Raw genomic sequence first — 22,631 nt, 5'->3', positions numbered from 1 at the left:
GCCTGGAAATGAATGCATGTTCTCTCTCTTTTTTTTCTTTTTGTCTTGCAGTGAATCAGGGCTCACAAACATACAGAACAGGTTTCAGAGATATCCTGCGGCTGCGTTCAGTATGCAGACAGACATACTATAGGCATGCCGCTGTCATGCATATATGAACAATGTTTGTTGCCCAGTCTCTCAGATACTATCTTTCTATGAATGATCTCTGTGTAGATGAACAACTTGCAAGGGCATGTGCAGTTTTAGCAATACTCTCACGAACACATCACCTGTTTCCAGTGTAGCATTTGGTCATAATTTGGTTACTACCAACAGGTGACGTCTTGGAAACTTTGCTCTGTGGTTTCAAGATCACCAGGCCTTCTGCAGTGTTGCAGAACAACATAAAAACTAACATATCTGTGACATCATATCTAAGTCTGGGTAATGCTATATCGAGTCATCAAAAGTAACATTTTTAGAACGTAAAAATAACGCATTAACATCATTGTTTCTTTTAACAGTGCTGCCGGGTGTTCTTGGCCTCACGTTAAGACTAAAATCTGAATAGTACTTGCATAATGAAAGTAATTCTTTGGCCTTTGTGCTCAGTCAAAACTTAACTTGTTAACACCTGCAGTTCTGCATTTAAGGCAAAAATCATAACAATTATAACTTGAAAACTTGGAAAGACGACTTAACACTTTTCCGTTTTTAATCAAATCCATGACGTAGTTTGGATGTCTAGGAAAGTCATCTTTCAACTAGTTCTTGCCCAGTGGGTAAATTTCCGCCTAAATAACCTGCTTTTCCTTTAGTGTTGATGTGAGTGTCATTAGATCACTAACTCTTGCTTACAGTTTTTAATAACTAGCTTCCACCTAAAAAGATTTAAAAATGTACACTATACTCAGTAGTCTAAATTAAGTGTGCGTTTTCTGTCTGTGTGTATTTATACTTCTATATTGTAGATGTGCTGCAGCCTCCAAAATGATCTCGCAGTAGAATTAACACCTCTTTAAAACTGTTACTCATTATAACCTTCATGAAAGGGCATTTAAGAGGATTGTTGCATTAGTTTTAGCTAATAATAAACCGGCACACAAGTGTATTAGAAAGCTACTTCTCATTCCAGCTGGCACTTGGCTAGTGGAAATATTTCATCACCAGTAATCTGAGAAAGAACTGGTTTGTGCGAGTGATATGTAAGTGTGCAGGAGGATTAGCTTGTGTATGTTGACCTGATCGGACCTGTCGGTTTTCACATGTACATTATTCTGTGCAGCTTGTTTGTAGTTGTGATTACACATTGGAGAATTTTCCAGCGTTAGCTAGTTGGACCTGTGTTACAACCTTGTGGTTTTGTGATTTAGATTTTACAAATATATTCCATTCCCATTTGGCAAGTGGTTGTAACATGTTAGGGGCGGGCTACTTTGCTTTTGTAATCTATTGTTTAGGCTACACGATATCGATGTAGGGAAATGAAAATGGGTTTCATGCAGTGACTCTCACATCATAATGGATGGAAGCTAATGCTGCAGCTGCTCGAAGACTTTTTGGTCGTCCACGTGTTTCTCTAACCAGCTGGTAAGGTTTTTGTAGGTTTTAGTGATCGTTTACATTTTTATAATTCTAAAAACAGAGATTGGGTATTTGTCAGGCATTGTAGTGGAGGACTTACTGTCATGTAGACATGCTAGTCTAATAGAATAATACACTAGTTTGAAGGAAAAAAAACACAAATGAGCTAAAAAATAAAAATAAATACAATACTAAATAAATTGCCTTTTTTATTTTAGTTTGTTTTTCAGGACAGAAATGTGAAGTTTTTTACTTCACATTTCTGTCAGTTCACTTAAAAGTTTCCACACTCCTGCTGCCCACCTTTATGTTTAGTTTAGTTAAATTTAATACACTTAGTGATTTCCAGGAAAAGAAGATGTTTACACCAACTAGCAACTCAGCAGGAGCAACTCGGTAATCTGTAACACCTCTCATTACAGATTACAGTAAGAAAAAAGCAGGATTTTATGACTCCATAATCGCCTAATCTTACACAAACACTAACGCAACAAACAGAAAATCATGTAGTTTGAGCCGGGCATTACATAATTTACTAACCCTGAATTAGCCCCAACCACAAATGCTTGATTAGTTTGTTTGTTTGTGCAGCAGCAGAGAGCAGATCTAATCAAAACTGAAAATGATCAAAAATGAACCACCAGAAGAGGATGCAGCGTTTCACTGGCTCTCATCTCTGTATTGATTTGTGTATGTGCAAGTCATTTTTCCTGTCTTGCTCTCAAACACAAGAGGTGAAAATCCCATTTCTCTCCTGACTGGCATGAGGATTCAGGAGGATTTTTTTCTTGTTGTTTTAAAAACTTTCAGTTGTTATTATGTTCTTGATTTCATTTGAAATCTTAGATTTTACTTTAGATTTGGTTTCCAGAGAGAGATTTTGTTGTTAGCGATAGATGAATTTGTCAGATGCAAGATGCTATAAATTAAGAATCAGCATTAATTATACATGTGTGTATTGACATATACACATCTCAGTAAATTTATATACCAGTGCTTCTGCATACTGCATGTCTTTTGTAAGTGCCCAGTATTGTTTCAGTTATTTTTTCCATTTTTCTTTTCTAGTTTCTATTTCTATTTGTATTTTAACTGAAATGTGTCTCCCCACCCAGTTTTAGTCGTCAGTGACAATAACATGGTTTCTGGCCAAGTTCTACACTAATATTCAGTAGCAAGCTGACCTGCACATGAGCTTAATGGCTCTGCAGCTTGTTATGTATGACAGTTATCAGATGACAGCTTCTGTGGGTTTCAATGCCTTTGCAAAGCAGATGAAACAAACCTATTTTTTTCTGCACTGTGACAGTATATGCAACCTGGTGGTGTATCTTCGTGTCATCACTTTGTTCCCCCACTTATGTTTGTGATAAGGAAACAACTTGTTAAAGCCTGACAACCTTGCAAACACTCAGTGACCTGACAGGCTAGAAAATGTGTGTTTTGTTTGAATGAGCAGGTGTGTCATTAGGGTTTAAGGTCAAAATGCTTACCTTCGAACTGAGCTGGGTGTGGTTGTATAGTCAACAAACAGAAGGTGTATGTTGTTTGTGAAACTCCACCCAAAATATGTGGGTTGTGCAGTTTTGTTTTATTTACATTTCACATTCATGAATGAGGGACTTTTATTAAGTAACAAACATTAATGTTCTGACTAATGTTGCTGATTATATCCATGCTGATAAGACGGTCATAAAGCTTCTGAAAAATACTGCTATTAATAGGAAATTGATAAGAAACTGAGCTATGAATTGCACACTGAAGCTCTGCCCATGTACATCAAAACACACTAAAAGCACAACATGGTAACTCATTTGGTTTCTTTAATGCACATCTGAATAATGAATGTAAACGTAGATATTCGATCTTTTTTAATTAAATAGTCGCACATTTCATCCTCTTATTGCCTCTGTAATTAAGTAATCTCATTATCCATAATTAACACATTCCATCACAGTGACATCATCAACAATTTCTTTAATAACTTAGAACAAACAAGCATTCATTTTATTACCGCGTTCTTATGTTGCGACTAATGACTCAAAAATAGTTACTGAAAACATGAAACCGACTTACGGGATTGTTAAATTATCTGGGAGAGGCCAGTGCCGTGTGAAACTGTGGCGGACATTAATATAAAGCGTGTAAATACAAAAAAAAGAAAAACACGAGCTTTTTCTTATTAATATTTTCCAGTTAACAAAAAGACCAAAAAAAAAAAAAAAAAAAAAAACGAGAGATGGGGCATAAAACAAACTCATCCAGCTCCTCTTTTTTACTTGTAAAAGTGCAGCAATCATTAATAAACGTTGACACAGATGTTTGACACAGATAAATCTGTAAACTCTTTACGGCAATTATTTACAATTTATTCAAATCAACTTTGCAAACATGTTAATGTAATTTTGTTTATTTGTGTAGAATGACCCGATATTCTACTTGGTGAAGGACTGCACAGCATCTTTATGCGCCACGTTATTCTTTTTCATTAGCTCTGTAATATTCAACGCTGCAGAACAGAAAGTTTTCTCAAATCTGCCACTGATCAGTGGCTGTGACGAAAGCGGGGAAGGCCCCGTCCCCTTAGGGGGATGTCGATCAAACTGTGCGCACACGGGTTCAAGCTCAGGCTAAGCTGTCACTGTGAACGCTGGCGTTGCTCTAAACGGGAAGAATTTGGAGTCAACCCAAAGTTGAACATTACGCAGGATGTGGTGAAAACCCTCACAAAGAAAACCATCACACAGACTGGGAAAATGTTTATTTAATATGAATTATCTGGTTTTATTCCATCCATCCACTCTTAATATTTATTTTGGATATTTTTTATTGAAATAGAGAGTACCCCTGGATTAAGGGTAAGGAGCAGTAACTAATAGATTTAGGTAAAAAAATGAATTTTTAATTAAGTATATAGATGAGCTGCAGTCTATTATTAGCCTGGTAAATGCTGAACCATGAAATAGCTGCCGAACTCATGTATGAAATATGATACATTTGGCGTTACAGGATTAGGTTGTAAAGGGGAATACGTGAGTGGAAGCAGATATCTGGCATGAGAACAGCAAAATGTCAGTCAAAAAACTTGACTTTTACAATTTAAATGACCCAACTGGAAATCTGCACCGTGTGCAGTTGTCATAGCACAACAGCTTACACTGAGACTGCACCTCTTCTTCTTCAATCATTAATATGTCTAGTAAACTTTTCTTATTTCCTGTATTGTGGCCTGTAAAAAGTAATGCCATTGTAGTAGATTTTAAAGTATCACATTGCAGATATTGCACTGCAAACGTGAGCAGGGATAGCTCAGTAGGTAGAGTGGTGGCCCCATGATCGTAAGGTCGGGGGTTCGACTCCACTGAACGGCTACCCTGAGGTACCCCTGAGCAAGGTACCGTCCCTACACACTGCTCCCCGGGCGCTGCACTGGTGGCTGCCCACTGCTTCACTGGGTGAATGGGTTAAATGCAGAGGAACTATTTCCCTATGGGGACTAACACGCACACTTTACTTTACTGTACATGTCGAGAAAGAAAAACGTCTTTGATCCTTGTGAGCTCTCGCTCGTACCGCCACGCTGATGTGGAGTGAGTCTCCCTGTGCAGTGTATTTTGTTTCAGGTTGGGAAAATTTGCATTATGTAAAGTCATACTGAGATGGCCATCAGCAATTCCTGTTTGAACAACAATCTCTGTCTTACATTTGATACCGAGCAAACCATGTTAGGATTATTATAAAGACTTCAAAGCAAATTTCTGAAGAGGAAAGCATCACGAATTTTTTTTAGCATTTTTACACAATAAACATTTAACTGTCTCTGACTTGGGAGTCCAGATGCCATCGAATGTAAATGAGGTCTATACTTTGATTAGACGTTCAGTTGGTAATTTCTCTAAGTGAACCAGGTGCCAATTATTGCACAGCGAGCCAGCTGAAGCTCCCACTGTTATATTAAGCATTCACCAGAGCTTTGAAATTGTTCTGTCTGTCCTCCTCAGTCTGAGAACCACTGACCCAAGCATCATCCTGCAACACCTGTACCAAAAACCACCACTCAGAAAATGCTTAACCCTGGCAGTAATGGTAGTACTTCTCTAACAGGGTCTGTGTGTGTGTGTGTGTGCACGCGCTCGTCCATCAAAGAGCGCTAAACTGCGAAAAATGGAGGACAGCCTTTGATGTGCACTTACATAATCTGTAGCGATGGGCTGGAGAGTCAGAGTTTGGCCAGACACACATTTTCACACTCTGACCCAGTGGATATCCTCCATCTCATTGTCTCCTGCTTGATGCTGATTGGCTCTCAGAGCTGCATTGCATTTACAGTGACCTCTGGCTCTTCATCTCTTCATCTAGTTTTTCCTAAACTCTTGATTATGGCATCTAATCTTTTCCTGATTTGTAGTCTGTAATTAAATTTGCTGCCTGATATTGTTTTCACAGATGCTTCAGTTAATGAATTCAGAGGCCAACTGCTGTCTTCAACTGCTGTGTTTTATTTCACTGTATAGCTGTGCTTTTGCACACATAGTAAGGCTGAGAAGAAGAGAATATGTGAATAAATCAAGGCCTGTGGGCCAACTCAAACCCTTCAAAATGTTTATATGGCTCACATATAATTTCAGTGTTGACCAAATCTGATCCACCCCGTTGTAGCTGTGGTCTACACACACCAGTGTAACCGAGGGGGGTGAGTCTTCTTCCACTTTTTTAAATTATTTCTGCAGGAATTGGCCAGTTGGTGTGGCAGAGGAAATGGAAAGCTCTTTCTGATAGTAATGAGTAAATGTTAACTAAGGTGGAAAAATTGCCACTTGGGGTTCAGGATTTGCCCTTGGACCCTTTTTCAATGACACAGTGGCAGTTCTGTAGCATCAGATTCAGAATACTTCATGAATCCAAGAGGAAATTATGTAAATTATGAAATTACTATGATGGTACTACACCCACTGGCAAGCAGTAGTAACCCTACCATACAATGAGGTATTTATTTTATATGGCACAGGTGTACTACGTGATCTTGACTAAATGTTATAAAGGCTAATAAATGTTTTTGTGTGGCCTGCTTCAGGGCTTTAATGTGAAGAACTAGCAGAAGACATACATTTTCAATGAAGGTAAACCTTGTCAACAGACCGTATCTGTCCAGCACTTGATTTCGTTCTCATTTCCCAGTGTGGTTGTTAGTAAAACTACATTTGACACCCTTGATTTTGAACTCAATCCACAGCTGTTTGCAAGGAAATAAACTATGACTCCCTCATAAATACAACAAAAGACAAAATGCTGCTTTTTCTGACCAGAGTGATAAACTCACAGCATATGGTTAATGGAGAGCAGATATTTACCAAATAACCACAAGTCTCACAGGAGCTGCGCAAACTGATAATAAGTTTATATCATAACGACCTCGGTGATTCAGGGGACTCCTTTAATAATCTAAGATGAGAAAATCTCTTCTCTAATTGGGCAAATTAGTCTCTCTGCTATTAATTAGAAAGATTACTTCAGGAGTCCCTTTAATTTATTTATTTCTTTATTTTTTATGTGTGCTGCTTCTGATGCTGGGCTGGTACGTCTTTAGACAGTTTCCACTCTGGTTCTGGTTTCTAAACAACTGTTTTCCTGTTTTCTATTTTCTCTGCAGAGTAAAACCAGCAGAACATGTTTACTCCACTGTTTCCATAGTTACTGAGAGGAGCATGCACGTCCAGAGAAGGCTTTAACGTCACAGTTTGTCTCCTCCGACTGCCATCTAAAAGAACTACACTACCCACAATTCCTGTGACTAATAACATAGCCAACGTTTCGATCACTACAAACAAAGACAGTCAGAAGAACGACACTGCTGTGAAGAGGACCACCATGGCAAACAACCCTGCAGACCACCCTCCGGGGAATTCGGTTGCTGAGGGCAACCATGAAGGGGACTTTGGGGTGAGCATGGTGGACTTGAGGACCGTGATGGAGCTGCGGAGCACTGAGGCCGTCAACAAGATACGGGACACTTACGGAGATGTGCAGGGCATCTGCCGCCGCCTGAAAACATCCCCTATAGAAGGTAAGACCGGTTCAATACACACAACCAAACCATTTAAGTCAGTGGATCTGAAACAGTTCACAACCTACAATTTTTATTAGTCTGTGACAATAAAAACAAATGATCCAAGGTGAATTAGATTGGCAGTGGTCACCGTTATATCATCAATAAATACTTTTGGAAAGTTTTCCCTCCAGAAATCACATTTATTCTGCTTAACTGCTTAACTTCTGTCAACACGTGTTAGCTGGGATAGGCTCCAGCCCACCTCTTCATGACCCCATATATGGTGTTATGTACTAAAAAGTCTGGAAGTTTTTTGTTTATTGGAGCCTTGTGTACAGTCAAGAAAGTTTGCTTTTGGTACCTTAGAATGATCTAAACAGTTTTAATGAAGATACTTTTTTATTTCAAACAATGTCAACAATCATGGGTGATAGTGTTTCGAAAGGTTGGCTCTGGATCTGAACAACAGGTAGTTAAAGCCAGAAGGTTGTACCATTTTAATTGACTGTACGAGATTATTTAGTATGCTAAAAAAAAAAAAAAGAAGAAGCAATAACTACACTTACACCAGATTAATCACACCCAGAGTATTACGCAACTACGCTTCACGTGGTCTGATGAATGACACACCCAGGCCCAGTACATTTCTGCTCTTATGTTTACCTTGAGATTTGGCAGCACACAGCTGAACCTGCTGTAAGCATGAGCACATGAGCCAACACAACCAGCTCATGTACTTGTTCCTTGTTGGAGTGTTGTGGAATCGCCCTTTAAAGGTGGGGACGGGGCAACCTCCATCTTTGACATTCCTAACAGCATTTAAGTCAGACAACACAAATTCTGGGATTTTAGGAGCCCTAAAAACAAAGACTTGGAAACTGCTTACTCTGTTAAATTGAAAAAACGCAGGGATTGTGTTTCAGTCTGGGCAGGTGGCAGTGGAGATCTGTACCATACACGCTTGTTCTTCAAAAAGGGCTTCTTGTCCTTGCCTTTCACAGTAAAAATCCTGGAAATACACAGTATGTGGCTGTCTTAATACACCATATTTTGCTGCTAAGCAACTGAAAGACATGGGTCACATCTTCCTATCAGATAAACCGAAAAAGAAAAAATGTTGATTTTGTAATGCATGTACAAAAATGACGATAAAACCTTTAATTAGTAGCATTAAATAGATGGAAAAACATACATTTAAGAAATTATTTATTAATTTACAGGAGGAATAAAATCTTAATCTGTAGCTACTATTTTCATGACATTATGCACACTAAACATTTTTTATTAGTACACATTTATAAAGAGTGATTCTAATTGTGAACATAAAAATTGTATTTCAGTTCAAGCTTTTCTTCATAAATCTCTGCATTTAAGAAACACAAAGAAAGAAGCAAGCTATTGCAACAGAAGAAACCAACTTTAACAGTAGTGCACTAATTAACAGCGGTGACGGGACGTGGCATTTTTGCTGTGTACTATTAGGATTAGGATTTGTTGGGTTTACGATTGATTCGATGACCTTTCCATTCCTAATCCATTGATTGATATTCTGGTTGGAATCCGTAGTCTTTTTTTATAATCCTTAGTTAGGATTAGGCAATAATCTGTGGTTATGGTTAAGAAAGATGTTAGTTGTCCAAGTTTTCTTATAGCCAGAGTTATGGTTGTGGAAATTCAGGGGAGGTCTGTTCACACTGCCAAAAGTAATGGATTGGACTGAAGGCTATTATTGCAGCACTTTTCCCCTCGTGCAAGTAAAGCTAGCGATTGTCAGACCAATGAGAATTTAGTCTGATAAGATCAAACATGATGAGACTGCAGCCTTATTCAGCAACTCTGAAAGTGACTGTAGCTGGCAGGGCAATAAATAATACTGTTTCTCAAAATTCTTGCTCAGGCATATTGATGGAAGTGCATCAACAGTTACATTGACAACACAAGTAGAGCAGGAGATAAGTGTGTGTGAGCCACGCTTGTTTGGTGAAACATGGATACCCTCGTTATTTTGTGCTAAAAGATGATCATTTTGGAGCTCTATGTGAGACCAGAAAATGGCCGACATGTGGCTGTTTGTTATGTCTCTCTCCCACTCTCATCCTTTGATCCCTCTGTGTTTGTGTATGTGTGTGTGTGTGTGTGTGTGTGTGTGTGTGTGTGTGTGTGTGTGTGTGTGTGTGTGTGTGTGTGTGTTTGTTTGTATGTGTGTGAGTGTGTTTGCAGCCACTGGTCCATTCCAGGATTGAAATTAGTTCCAGCCCGTTCCCCTAATGGCTCCATAGATCATTGCTCCGTTCCATTTAGTAATCAGAGGACAGCTGTAGTCGAGTCCTCCACGCAAGAAATTACTCACTTTAATGAAGAAAGTGTAATTATATTTTCACTGCAGAGGGGGGAGGGGGTAAAAAACAACAACGGGGAAATCTGGATGTAAGATTTAGGGCAAACACGCATGAAATGAGACTGTTAGTGTGTTACACTGTAAAGACATCAATCCAGGTTTATTAGTAACATCATGTCCTACATGAGCATCTTTTTGTCATCTAAAGGGCTCCTGCTTTTCCTGTGGGGCAGGGTTATATCATACATGGTCAAAGTTTCTTCATAAATGCAAATAATCCCCCTGAACCTAAATCTCAGGCTTCAGCCTGCTCCTACTACTCACTGCTACAGTGAGAGCAAATATACTTAACCATGTAAATCATGAAATAATTGACAGTAAATTCCATTTTTTTTTAAAAAAACAACAAAAACAAAAACTGAGCTTTATGACAATTTAAGAAAAAAAAAGGTCAATTGTCAGACAACATTTTTGTGTATTTATTGGTCAGTTTGTTTGTCTTAATCAAACAATCACATATAAGGGAGTTAGAGTTAAAAAACTGACAGCACATAGCCTGACGGTGAAGTTGCTAAGCATACCGGTAGGTCGAATGCCTGTTGGACAAAAGGGGGCAACAAAGTTCGTCAAAAGGAGAAAAAGCACAAAAAAGACAACAAGGGATAAAAAAAGCATTAAGAGAAGCGCAAACAGCAGCAGCAGCAGTGGACAGTTTACATTGTTTTTAAGACTGTTTAACTTCAAGATGGAGAATTTCTTTATCTGGAAACCAAAACTAGCACAAAAGTGGATAAGTGGATCCCACAGACTAGTTGTTTTTGACGCTGCTTCCTAGACACATGATTTTATCTCACACTCATAAGATGTCCAAGAAAATCTCACACCAGATACAGGAAAACACTCAAGGCCTGTACTTTGTGAAAACAGTGATAAGTTGAAGTGGCGTTTTTTCTTTTCTTTTTTTTTTTCTGACATCAGGCTTCTTTTGCACCAACAGTAGTCCATAAACATCAGGAAGCACAGAATAAAGTTCATGTGCTTAATTTGCAAATGTGCACGAGCCTGGTTAATAAAGAGACTTGCCAGTGAACGCAGCCTAATCCTGGTTTGACAAAACGTTAACAGGACACTGCACACATTTACGCATATGGCACTACAGCAGTGACTGTTATTTATTCAATTATTCCTGACACACAGAGAATATAGGTCAGGGCCTAACCTTGAATCACAGCCTACTAAACCTGAAACAGGTGAGCTACAGCACAGAGTCACCGTGCTACTGTTGAGTCCTTTTACACAGGTTCAAGAGTCCTGAGACTAAAATGAAAGACAAATCCATCCATTTAGTGCATTCCACAAATGACTTTTATTTATTTATTTATTTTTCTGTTACACAGTCAGTATTTGCATTAGTGGCTGTTGCATCTATAGTGTTGATGGATGTTTACGTAACATGACTTCATAAATCATAAGGCTTTAAATTCAGTGGTTTAAAGCCTTTGGTTATTCAATAAAACTGATAAACCGGTAAAACATTTATGAGATTTAGATTCATTTATATCAATTATGTATGATTGTTCCAGTACATCATATGAGTTTCTCTTTGTGTGTGTGTTTCTGTGTTGTTTTTTTTTTTGTTAGTGGCTAAAATGACACAGGAAGTTCATTGATACCAATTAAAATACATTTAGATTCATCGTAACTGATATTTGAAACCTGCCTTAATATGTTTATCTCAGATTCACAGCTCTGATTGCAAGTCTTTAGTACAAGTGTTATTTGACAGTATACGCATGGTTTAAACGGCAGTTTGACTGATTACTACAGCTGCAAGGTGTACAATGATATATATAATATGTAGCTCAATGAAATCAACAATTTATGACAAAACAAATACCTTAAAGTAAATATGGTGTTATTTCTAATTATATAAATGTATGTTGTCAAGTCCCTTCTATATATAGTAACCAGTTATCCAATCCTTATTTATTTATATACTCCGCACCGCTGCATTGTTGCACATAAACATCAATATGACATATGTCCTGCTATTGTCTGTCATGTTGCTGTTTTTGGTATTATCTGTTTTCCATGCTGTTAAGAACATTGAGAGCAAAGAAAAAAACGATCCCGTTTCCTTGAATGTGTCCACCTACTTTGTCAAAAAAAAGCTGATTCTGATGGACCAGTTATTTGAAATTGTGGTTCAATACAGATGCTCACTTTTAACATGAAAACAAAGAAATCTCTGAAAGTCTCTGTCCCTGAACGTTTATTCAGGGAAGCTGCGCTGACAACAGATAAACATCGGCTACCTCATTTGTCGATACGTTTCTTTCTCTTACCCAGGCTGATACAGGGAGGTGCTGTTATGTGGCTGATATATCACCCCGTCCCTACTTTTTAAAAATTCAATAAACCTATAAAATGTAGCCTAAGTAGTGAAAATGTTTAAGCTATGAAACAGAAAAGCCCAAGCCTAATCATTAAGGTGGCTGTGGTTTATGGTTTGTGTCACGGTTTATGGTTGTTTCAGTGCAGGATTTAAAGTTTAGTGCTGGATTTTGACAGCACTGCTACACTGGCTGAACGTATCACAGTTTCCATCCTAATAATAAACTCCAAATTGATTTTACAGTCTGCATGGCAGGCACAGAGTTTGCTGTGGGAGTACGCTGTATTGATAAATCCTCTTTTACCGCTCTCCTATTCTCCATCTAGAAATGTGAACTATATACCATAACCATAGTTTGTTAGTTTACATCGAAGCATTCAGCTACCCAAGTGGTAGATGATGGAAGCCTGTTTTCTGTGACTCTAAACCAAAAATGAAAAGCAATACTGTGATATACAGTGGGGCAAAAAAGTATTTAGTCAGCCACCGATTGTGCAAGTTCCCCCACTTAAAATGATGACAGAGGTCATTAATTTGCACCAGAGGTACACTTCAACTGTGAGAGACAGAATGTGAAAAAAAAATCCATGAATTCACATGGTAGGATTTGTAAAGAATTTATTCGTAAATAAGGGTGGAAAATAAGTATTTGGTCACCTCAAACAAGGAAAATCTCTGGCTCTCACAGACCTGTAACGTCTTCTGTAAGAAGCTTTTCTGTCCCCCACTCGTTACCTGTATGAATGGCACCTGTTTGAACTCATCATCTGTATAAAAGACACCTGTCCACAGCCTCAAACAGTCAGACTCCAAACTCCGCCATGGCCAAGACCAAAGAGCTTTCGAAGGACACCAGGAAAAGTATTGTAGACCTGCACCAGACTGGGAAGAGTGAATCTACAATAGGCAAGCAGCTTGGTGTGAAAAAATCAACTGTGGGAGCAATCATCAGAAAATGGAAGACATACAAGACCACTGATAATCTCCCTCGATCTGGGGCTCCACGCGAGATCTCATCCCGTGGGGTCAAAATGATCATGAGAACGGTGAGCAAAGATCCCAGAACCACACGGGGGGACCTGGTGAATGACCTGCAGAGAGCTGGGACCAAAGTAACAAAGGTCACCATCAGTAACACACTACAACGGCAGGGAATCAAATCCCGCAGTGCCAGACGTGTTCCGCTGCTGAAGCCAGTGCATGTCCAGGCCCGTCTGAAGTTTGCCAGAGAGCACATGGATGATACAGCAGAGGATTGGGAGAATGTCATGTGGTCAGATGAAACCAAAGTAGAACTTTTTGGTATAAACTCAACTCGTCGTGTTTGGAGGAAGAAGAATACTGAGTTGCATCCCAAGAACACCATACCTACTGTGAAGCATGGGGGTGGAAACATCATGCTATGGGGCTGTTTTTCTGCCAAGGGGACAGGACGACTGATCTGTGTCAAGGACAGAATGAATGGGGCCATGTATCGTGAGATTTTGAGCCAAAACCTCCTTCCATCAGTGAGAACTTTGACGATGAAACGAGGCTGGGTCTTCCAACATGACAATGATCCAAAACACACCGCCCGGGCAACAAAGGAGCATTTGAAAGTCCTGGAGTGGCCTAGCCAGTCTCCAGACCTCAACCCCATAGAAAATCTGTGGCGGGAATTGAAAGTCCGTGTTGCTCGGCGACAGCCCCAAAACATCACTGCTCTCGAGAAGATCTGCATGGAGGAATGGGCCAAAATACCAGCTACTGTGTGTGCAAACCTGGTAAAGACCTATAGTAAACGTTTGACCTCTGTTATTGCCAACAAAGGTTATGTTACAAAGTATTGAGTTGTATTTTTGTTATTGACCAAATACTTATTTTGCACCCTAATTTACGAATAAATTCTTTACAAATCTTACCATGTGGATTCATGGATTTTTTTTTCACATTTTGTCTCTCACAGTTGAAGTGTACCTCTGGTACAAATTACTGACCTCTGTCATCATTTTAAGTGGAGGAACTTGCACAATCGGTGGCTGACTAAATACTTTTTTGCCCCACTGTACACCAAAAACATATACAGAATTAATAACTTACCACGCATAGTAAGTTAGAACTAAAGGGAAACTGCAAGCTTTTTAGGTTAAACAGCATTTTATTTGTTAATATGGGTTTTGTTCCATGTCAGGATGTTGTAATATCAATGATACAGTGGATGCGCAGTGTCAGAGGTGAGGAGTTAAATAGTGAATATTGTGTGTTTTTTGCCCCTCAAAGCATGTACATCTCATTTATTGTGTCTCTGTGACAGAAGGGAAACCTGCATGAAACCTGAGTCACACACAGGGGTTGTCTGTTTCTCACCTTAAGCTAATTTTCTCACATTGATCGCATGATTTCTTGTGTTGATGTAAACAGATCTGGAATGAGCCTCAGATGAATCATGCTTCTCACAATAGAAAACCTGTTCCTTCTCTCTGATAGCCCACTGCCATGCTAACTAACCTGATTAGCTCTGTAACAGCTCAGTTCGTCGTTATGTTAGCAGTTAGAGATTTCACACAGTTATATTTAACCACATGCGAGGCGCGTCTTTAGCAGCTCTCTCTCGATGGCTATGATAGATAGTTAGATGCTTCAGTCTGTAAAACCAGCTCATGAATGGACACAGACACAGACCTCGTCATCCTGAGTTGAACCTGATCATTAACACACACAGACACACACACATCCTAAAACCGAAGGCTCAGCTGCAGCTGTGCATCCTGTTGGTTAATGTGTATTGATTAATCAAAGTCTGAGTGTGTTTCATGTTGCGATGACATGCAGCTTTTGAACATAACACACGGAGCCAGATGTAAACTTTATAAAAATACACATGCGGGCCTTAAAATAAGCCTCTATTTTAGGAAAGTGCCACTGAGCAGCAGCGTTTTCTGTCACTGTTCAGGTGAGAAGAAGACAGGAGATAATTCCCTTTGTATTTTGTGTCATCGCTTTTTAATAGCTTCAAGAAATTAGAGCTGAAAGTGGCAGATAAAAATGGATTTAAAGAGTTTCTTACTGTGGCATCAGCTAATGATCAAATGTTCAGTTTCATGCTAATTTTGAAGCGCAAGCGGCATGGAAGTCACACAGATGTCTTCCTGTTTATCTTGTGTACAAATATCGGTCTCATTTGAGAGCCAGCAAAGGCGAAATGCAGTTTATGGTGATGTGAGACAGCTGGAGAAAGTGGAGCCAGAGAAGAGCTGCCGTTGATGACTGATGAATGACTTAAACAATTAACTTAACATCAGAATGGCTTTCTGATTAGTTAACTGCTTGTCAAAAGCTCCGATTGGTCGATTTGTGCTGCAGTGAATCAGTCACGTCACTTGAAGTCTATTCAATAACAACAGAGATGGGGTTTTGGAATGAAACAAATTGTTCTTTTATTCCCGCTGTTAGTGTTAATCTTTCTTGCACAACAACCCATTCCCAGCTTGTCAGTTGATGCCATTTTGTCAAAGACCACACTAGGGCGGCTCATTTATGCACACTCTGCTCTTTGGTAACCAGGTAATGATACTAGGGAGATGGTTCTGTCACACCCGGTAGTCATTTTTAAACATGCATTGTTGCTCTCACCATTTTCCCAAAGCTAACCAAGAGTTTTTAGTGCCTAAATCTGACCAGTGAATGAAGCTGAAAGTCTATTTATGTGATAACCTACACAAATCACCATTGCCAGGATTTGCAATTGTACGTGTTGTGCCTCCAATTTGCTGCCGAAACACTAGCTGGGGTTGTAGTTTCTCACTTCCAGCCTATTAACAAAGATTAAAGGGAGCAGATGAACAAGTAGCTGGATTTTCATGCAGAATTTAATGATGGTACAGGGAATGATGGCACTGAACAGTTGTAAGTAGTAGTTCTTGCAGAGTAAGCTTTTAAAGGGTTTGTCTTTATGATGTTCCTGTGGTGTAGTTCAAGTGCAGAAATGTTAGTGGGTGCTTTTTTTTATATTTTTGACCATTTTATAAACAAAAATGTGCTTCAAGTTTGAGAACATTGAATCATTTTTAGAAAAACTCATCAAAAATGTAGTCTGGTGATGGGAAAAAAAAATCACCTCTAGGTCAAATCCCACCGTGTTTTGGCCAAATATATATATATTTTTTAAAGTGTCTTTAATGTATTTTTCAGTTTCAGTGTGTTATTCTGCACTCATGAACGTGTGACCTTTACTGTTGGGTTTTTCAGATATAACTTAGTAGGAGCGACAATAGTGTGACCTTGACTGGTTCCCAAATAATCTGATTTCCAGAAGCTTGTGAAGTTTACCTAACTGTGGTTTTAGATGACTTATCACTCAATGGAAAGATTTTATTTTGGGCTCATGAGCTGTAATCAGTTGGTTCCTCCACCCTCCCTCTCACATACAGTGACTGAGAGCAACTAGAAATGGAAACAAAATGAAATAAAACTATATCATGATAAATAAAGTAATATTTTTTGTATTAGTCCTATTTATTGACTTTTGTCCGTTTCTTTGGCTTTTGGAGCTGCATGGGTTTCTCTAATCATAATCAAAATACTGGCACTCATCAAAATAAACCACCAACTCCTGAGAAGATAAGTTGGAAACCTAAAATGTTTGGTGGGTGCGTATTTCCTGTGTTCACCTCAGCCATATCCTGTTTGCCGTAATTGACAAATGAACATCGACAAATTCAGAAGCCACCCTCTTGCAGGGCAAGTGGATCCAAACCATGCCAGGAGAATGCCATACTAGTGCAGTCAGTTTTATTTGTAAGACCAAAAAAGTGGACCACATCAGTCCAGCTCTGAGGTCCTTACACTGGCTGCCTGTCCGTCAGAGGATAGACTTTAAAGTTCTGATGCTGGCCTATAAAGCTCTGAATGGTTTAGGACCAAAATACATCAATGACCTCCTGACCCAGTATGAACCTTCCAGATCCCTCAGGTCATCTGGATCGGTCTTTTATCAGTTCCCAGAGTCAGAACCAGACACGGAGAAGCTGCATTCAGCTTTTATGCTCCTTCTATCTGGAACAAACTCCCAGAAAGCCTCAGATCAGCTGAAACACTCAGTTTATTTAAATCCAGGTTGAAGACTCACCTGTTCTCAGCTGCATTTGAATAAAGCACCAAATCCACACTTTAAGCTTAAATTTCAAAACTTACATTTAACTACTGATTTTATCTACTGTTCTGATTTTATCTGTTTTGATTTTATATACTGTTGTTTGTTTGTTTGTTTGTTTGTTTGTTTGTTTGTTTGTTTATTAATTAGTTAGTTAGTTTATTTGCTTGTTTTATTCAATTTTAAATCATGCTTTTTATTTGTTCTTGTTTCTAATGTCTCTGTAAAGCACTTTGAATCACCTTGTTGTTGAATTGTGCTATACAAATAAACTTGCCTTGCCTTGCCTTGCCTTGCCTTGCCTTGCCTTGTAGACCTCAATCTGACATGTGAATTTCGAAGAGCTTCATGGGGAAAAATAATAATTTAAAAGAATAAAAGGACATAGGTTGTAGGGGTGGGGGAAAAATCGATACTGTGTAGTATCGTGATATTTTGTTTGCTAATAATGTATCGATACAGGGACAGCAGAAATCGATATTTTGTTACAAAAAAGGTTTTTGTGGACTGGAACTCTGACTTCAGAGCATTTTGATCCTTTTTCTGAGCAAGAATCCTGACATTCCTTCACTGTCCAAATGTGTTTAACTTTTTTTTTGGCAGCAATAAACATGACAGTTTACTTATTTTAATTTAAGACATGTTTTATTTTAATTACGTTTAAAACTTTTTTATTTAATGTAAAATCATATTTTGTTTTAATTTACTTTCAAATTCTTCAGTTGCTGAATGGGCTGCATAGTTTTCATAAATTGCATAGTTCAGAATAGCTATAATTGTACCAGATGGTTGCATTCAGTTAAGTTGGACTAGACTGTAATACAAACCGTTCAGTTTGTCAACAATAAAACTGACTGAAATGAGAAACTGAGTGTGAGACTTTGATACTAGATAAAATGAATATTGATAAAGTTTACCTTTATGTACAGAATCTGAATATCGCAAAATATTTTTAAAAATTGCAATAATATCGTATCGTGCGTTAAGTATTGTGATAATATCGTATCGTGGGATGTATGGTGATTCCCACCTCTAATAGGTTGTTGGAGTGGACAAAGGAAGAGCGATGTGGCAAGAGAAAACAAACTCAGAGATAATAAAAGTAGAAAGCTGACGTGATATTGACGTTGATATTGACACAAATGCTCTTTTTGACCTGAATACTAAATATGGGAGAACTCACATACTGGTTATTACAAAATGGACTTAATGGTTTATTCAGTATGACTCAAATGAGTGACTGAGCAGCTGAAGGCATCAGGAAAGTGTTTACAGAGGTCGAGTCCAACGGTTTTTTCCATAGACTTGTATGTGACAGGAAGTTGTTTCTCTTGTGCAGGTGTCACCCCAAGGTCAAATAATTCATTTTTAATAATGCAGATTTAAGGTCTTTCTGGTTTGACACAATTTGTCAGACCCTAAGCTATGTCATCTTCTATGATAGTCTGTGATGCAAACACTAGTTAGATGCAAGATTAAAGAAGTAGATGTTTAAGAGTTTTTTAAATTATCAGTCTAGTTTGAGGAAAGCAGCACCAAATGTTGGGGGCATAAACGGCAAAAGCTGCATCCCCAGTTATTCTCCTCAAGGAATACCAGATCTCTAACAGTTCAGTCATGGAGGATTAGGAGTGCAACTTTGCACATGAAGTGTCAGACAAACAGAAATGTTACATAGCCTTTAAATACGAGCAGAAGTATTTTAAAATCACGCTTCCAGATCCCCTCATTATGGTGTCACCTGTCTGTGTGTACTGTGAAAGGGCTAATTATCAGCCACAGTTCAGTTCTGAGCTTTATGTAAATGAATTCCCATACACACACACGGACACACAGACTCACACACACAGTGTACGTGTTTGTAGGTTAAGAGGTTTCTCGGCCTGCTGGTCTGTCAGATCTTTTTGAACTCTTTGGTGCAAGAAGTCAGCACCCTATCAGAGTTTCAGTATTAGCTGCATGACCCGAGTCCTATTCACTGTCTCTCTCTCTCACACACACACACACACACACACACACACACACACACACACACACACACACACACACACACACACACACACACACAGCCTCAGGACATCCATGTCTTTGCCAATTCAAGCTGAACGCTCCTCTAAGCAATCAGCAAGAGGAAGAAAGCTACAAAGACACTCTTCTTTCTTTCTTTCTTTCTTTCTTTCTTTCTTTCTTTTAGTTGAGACGTACACATTTAAATACAGTGTAAGTCATTTTGCAGCATACCAGGTCTCTGGTTTTGTTCAAAGAGGATAGACCTGAGGACTTATAAAGCTCAGCCTTATGTCATTCTGCAACAGAGGATGCGAGTCTGTGTTAAAGAGAAATCTATCTCCTGTAGACACTCGTCTCTTCATACCGGTGATATGGTCATCACGGTCATCATTCTCCATCTCTGGCTTAGCCTGTGAATGAAATGCTTCAGGTGAACTATTGGTCCTCCGTTCAGCCAGGATGCTTTTATCTGTCACACATTACAATTTATTGCTCTCATTAAATTTAAAAAAATGTGTTGCTGACAACAGCAGGTGGAGTTAGTTTGGGCAGATATTGGATTAAGCTATAACCTCAGGAGGGTTAAAAATGGCATGCTGAAGTGCCAAAGAACTTTTTCAGTGGCCACTTGAGGCTGGCTTAAATTATATTGAAGCTTAAAAATGTAAAATATTAGGGGTGATGCAGCTTTCAGAGACTGGTGGGGGAATTTCCTCTCTTAAAACACAATACAATTTTCTTTAATTATCTTATTAATTTTTTAATAATAATAATAATGGATTGCATTCGCTTTGAGGGCCTCGAAAAGCAATCGAGGCCCTCAAAGCGCTTTACAATTCCACTATTCATTCACACACTGGTGGAGGCAAGCTACAGTTGTAGCCACAGCTGCCCTGGGACAGACTGACAGAAGCGAGGCTGTCATATCACGCCATCAGCCCCCCTGGCCATCACCAGTAGGCGGTAGGTGAAGTGTCTTGCCTAAGGACACAACAACTGAGACTGTCCGAGCCGGGGCTCGAACTGGCAACCTTCCGATTATAAGACGAACTCCCAACTCTTGAGCCACGATCGCCCAAATTAGCACCCTGTTTAATAGCCTTTCACATTAAATCAGACGCACCTTATTAATCAAAATGGTTAGCCAGTGCTAACAATAGCTGATAGAAATACCACAGCTGTACAGTTTTAGCTAATGTTTGCCATGCAACTGTTTCCAAACAACAAAGAAGTAAACAAACAAAACAAGATGGTGAAAGCATCACAGCTGAACTCTAGACATCTTGACATAGTTGCTCCTGTATTTTATGCAGTCTGTGTTAAATGTTTGTTCTGCATCCACATCTGTGCCTGTTTTTGCTAGTGTTTGCTGATGTGCTTTCTCTTTATCTAATTATTAAAATAGGCCTCATTCGGTCACCAGGCTCCATTTAAGGTGCTGTTGGCACTGAAAGAAAAGTGGTTCAGAGGATGCTTGAGGCCTCAAACAATGAAAGAAACATCCAGATTAAACAGGGCTTGGTGATGGCTTTAAATAGAAACTTGACCACCAAATAAAACTGCATTGTACAGTCAACCGATTGATATCTATTCCTGCTCTGTGGCATATACAATATGAAAAATGCTGAGCAATGACACAAATTCTGATTTTACTTCTAGATAGCAAGAGAAAAGGAAAATAATAGCAGGCATTACAGTAGCAAAGTCCTCACTATGCTTGTATTTCTAGAGGAACAGTGACTAAAGAGACAAATGCTTTAACATCTATGGAAAAGACATCAGTAAAAACAAATTTTATCCATGTTTTCACAGTGACCAGGGTTATTACCTCCTCAATTCTTTAAAATGTACTTACATCCCACTATAATAACAATTTCTCACAATATGAGGCCCTTCTCTACATTATATCAGAAAAATGTGTTGGTGTTATTACGCAAGGAAACAAACAGAAGGTAAGTTCTTCATCAGAAGAGAGAAGATGTAAGAATCCAGGACATGAGAAAACAAGACGAGACAATTACCTAGAGAGGGATATTATAGCAGGGATGCAGTGAATAAACACCTCGTTACAAAGATGAATGCAGATTTAAGAGTTCAGTAATGTGAACACTACCGGATCTGGTCTAGAGGGATGTGGGGGAAAAGTGATGTAGTCATCCTTTACCGCTCATGCTCTCAGTTTTCAGGAATATTATGGAGACCAAGAGAACAGGGCCGTAAATGCTTCATCCCGATATCAAAAAGATCTTTGTGCTGTGGGGGGCAATTTAGTGCCATGGTTACCAGAAAAATCCCCACATATGGACAGTTACAGCATGTGGAGAGAACAGTGTAGTGATGACTGTTACTTTACAGCATGTTTATTTCGGGGTAGGGTAAATCTCACATTTATCTTCTCATATAGAGTTTTCACTCCCAACTGTGGGACTAATAAAGGCGATCTTATCTCATCTAATGCATGACAGAGGGCTGGTTTGAAAGCTGCCGTCTTCTATTTTTTGAAAGCATCTGTGTCACTTGTGGTTAAATGGAGCCTCAGCCCAACCCTTCCACTCTGTGGTTCACCGATGACCTGGTGGAATTTCAGAGGTTAATCACTCTTTAACGAGATGGTTCCCAATTTAGGCCCGTGACATCATTTGAGTCACTGTTCGTAATGTCAGGTCACATCAGTGCAGCATGCATATCAAACAGGTCCATTTAAATGAAGAAGAATATATTTAGCTGGCAGTTGTAACTTTTTAAAAACTTTTTTTGTAGGAGATCAAAGGTAGGAAAGATGTCCGAGACAAATTTTAAGTTTTAATAATTTATTTTATTATTTGAAACTCAAAAACTGTCTTCTTTTTTTCCACAGTAAGGTGTTGGAAAAACCATCGTCGATAGTCAAACTCATAGGCTTGCCTTTTTGCATGGACAAAAGGTTAAACAGCCTCAAAAAAAAGTAATTTCTGTTTCATTTGTTGTTAAATATTTGTCGCCTACTGACATGCCCTGCAGCTCGCTGTACCACTTCTGCATGAACTCTCTGTTCAACAGTTTGTCTTATCACTATTTAATGATAACATTTTTGTGTGAGCAAAAGATGAAACAAGCGAAGCCCTTTGTAGAAAAAGCCTTGTACCTTGTGTTGGATTTTGTT

General features: G+C 38.9%; 1 protein-coding gene across 9 annotated transcripts in view; it reads left to right on the top strand.

Annotated features, from left to right (window-relative positions):
* LOC113022133 (plasma membrane calcium-transporting ATPase 1-like) overlaps window positions 1-22,631 on the top strand; it is a 129,476-nt gene that overhangs the window by 48,649 nt on the left and 58,196 nt on the right. For 7 of the 9 annotated variants that reach the window (XM_026167210.2, XM_026167212.2, XM_026167213.2 and 4 more), the window contains one exon: window positions 7,217-7,630. In XM_026167210.2, coding sequence (XP_026022995.1) covers window positions 7,435-7,630 — 196 coding nt within the window. In that variant the 5' untranslated portion in view covers window positions 7,217-7,434. Of the gene's footprint in view, window positions 1-6,194; window positions 6,260-7,216; window positions 7,631-22,631 lie in introns of all 9 variants that reach the window. The other 2 variants (XM_080301690.1, XM_080301693.1) reach the window with 1 other exon arrangement.

The sequence above is a fragment of the Astatotilapia calliptera genome, chromosome 5 (assembly GCF_964374335.1).
Source record: "Astatotilapia calliptera chromosome 5, fAstCal68.1, whole genome shotgun sequence".
Taxonomy (NCBI): domain Eukaryota; kingdom Metazoa; phylum Chordata; class Actinopteri; order Cichliformes; family Cichlidae; genus Astatotilapia; species Astatotilapia calliptera.
Note: the sequence above shows the minus strand (reverse complement) of the source record. Positions and strands in the feature narration are given on the sequence as shown.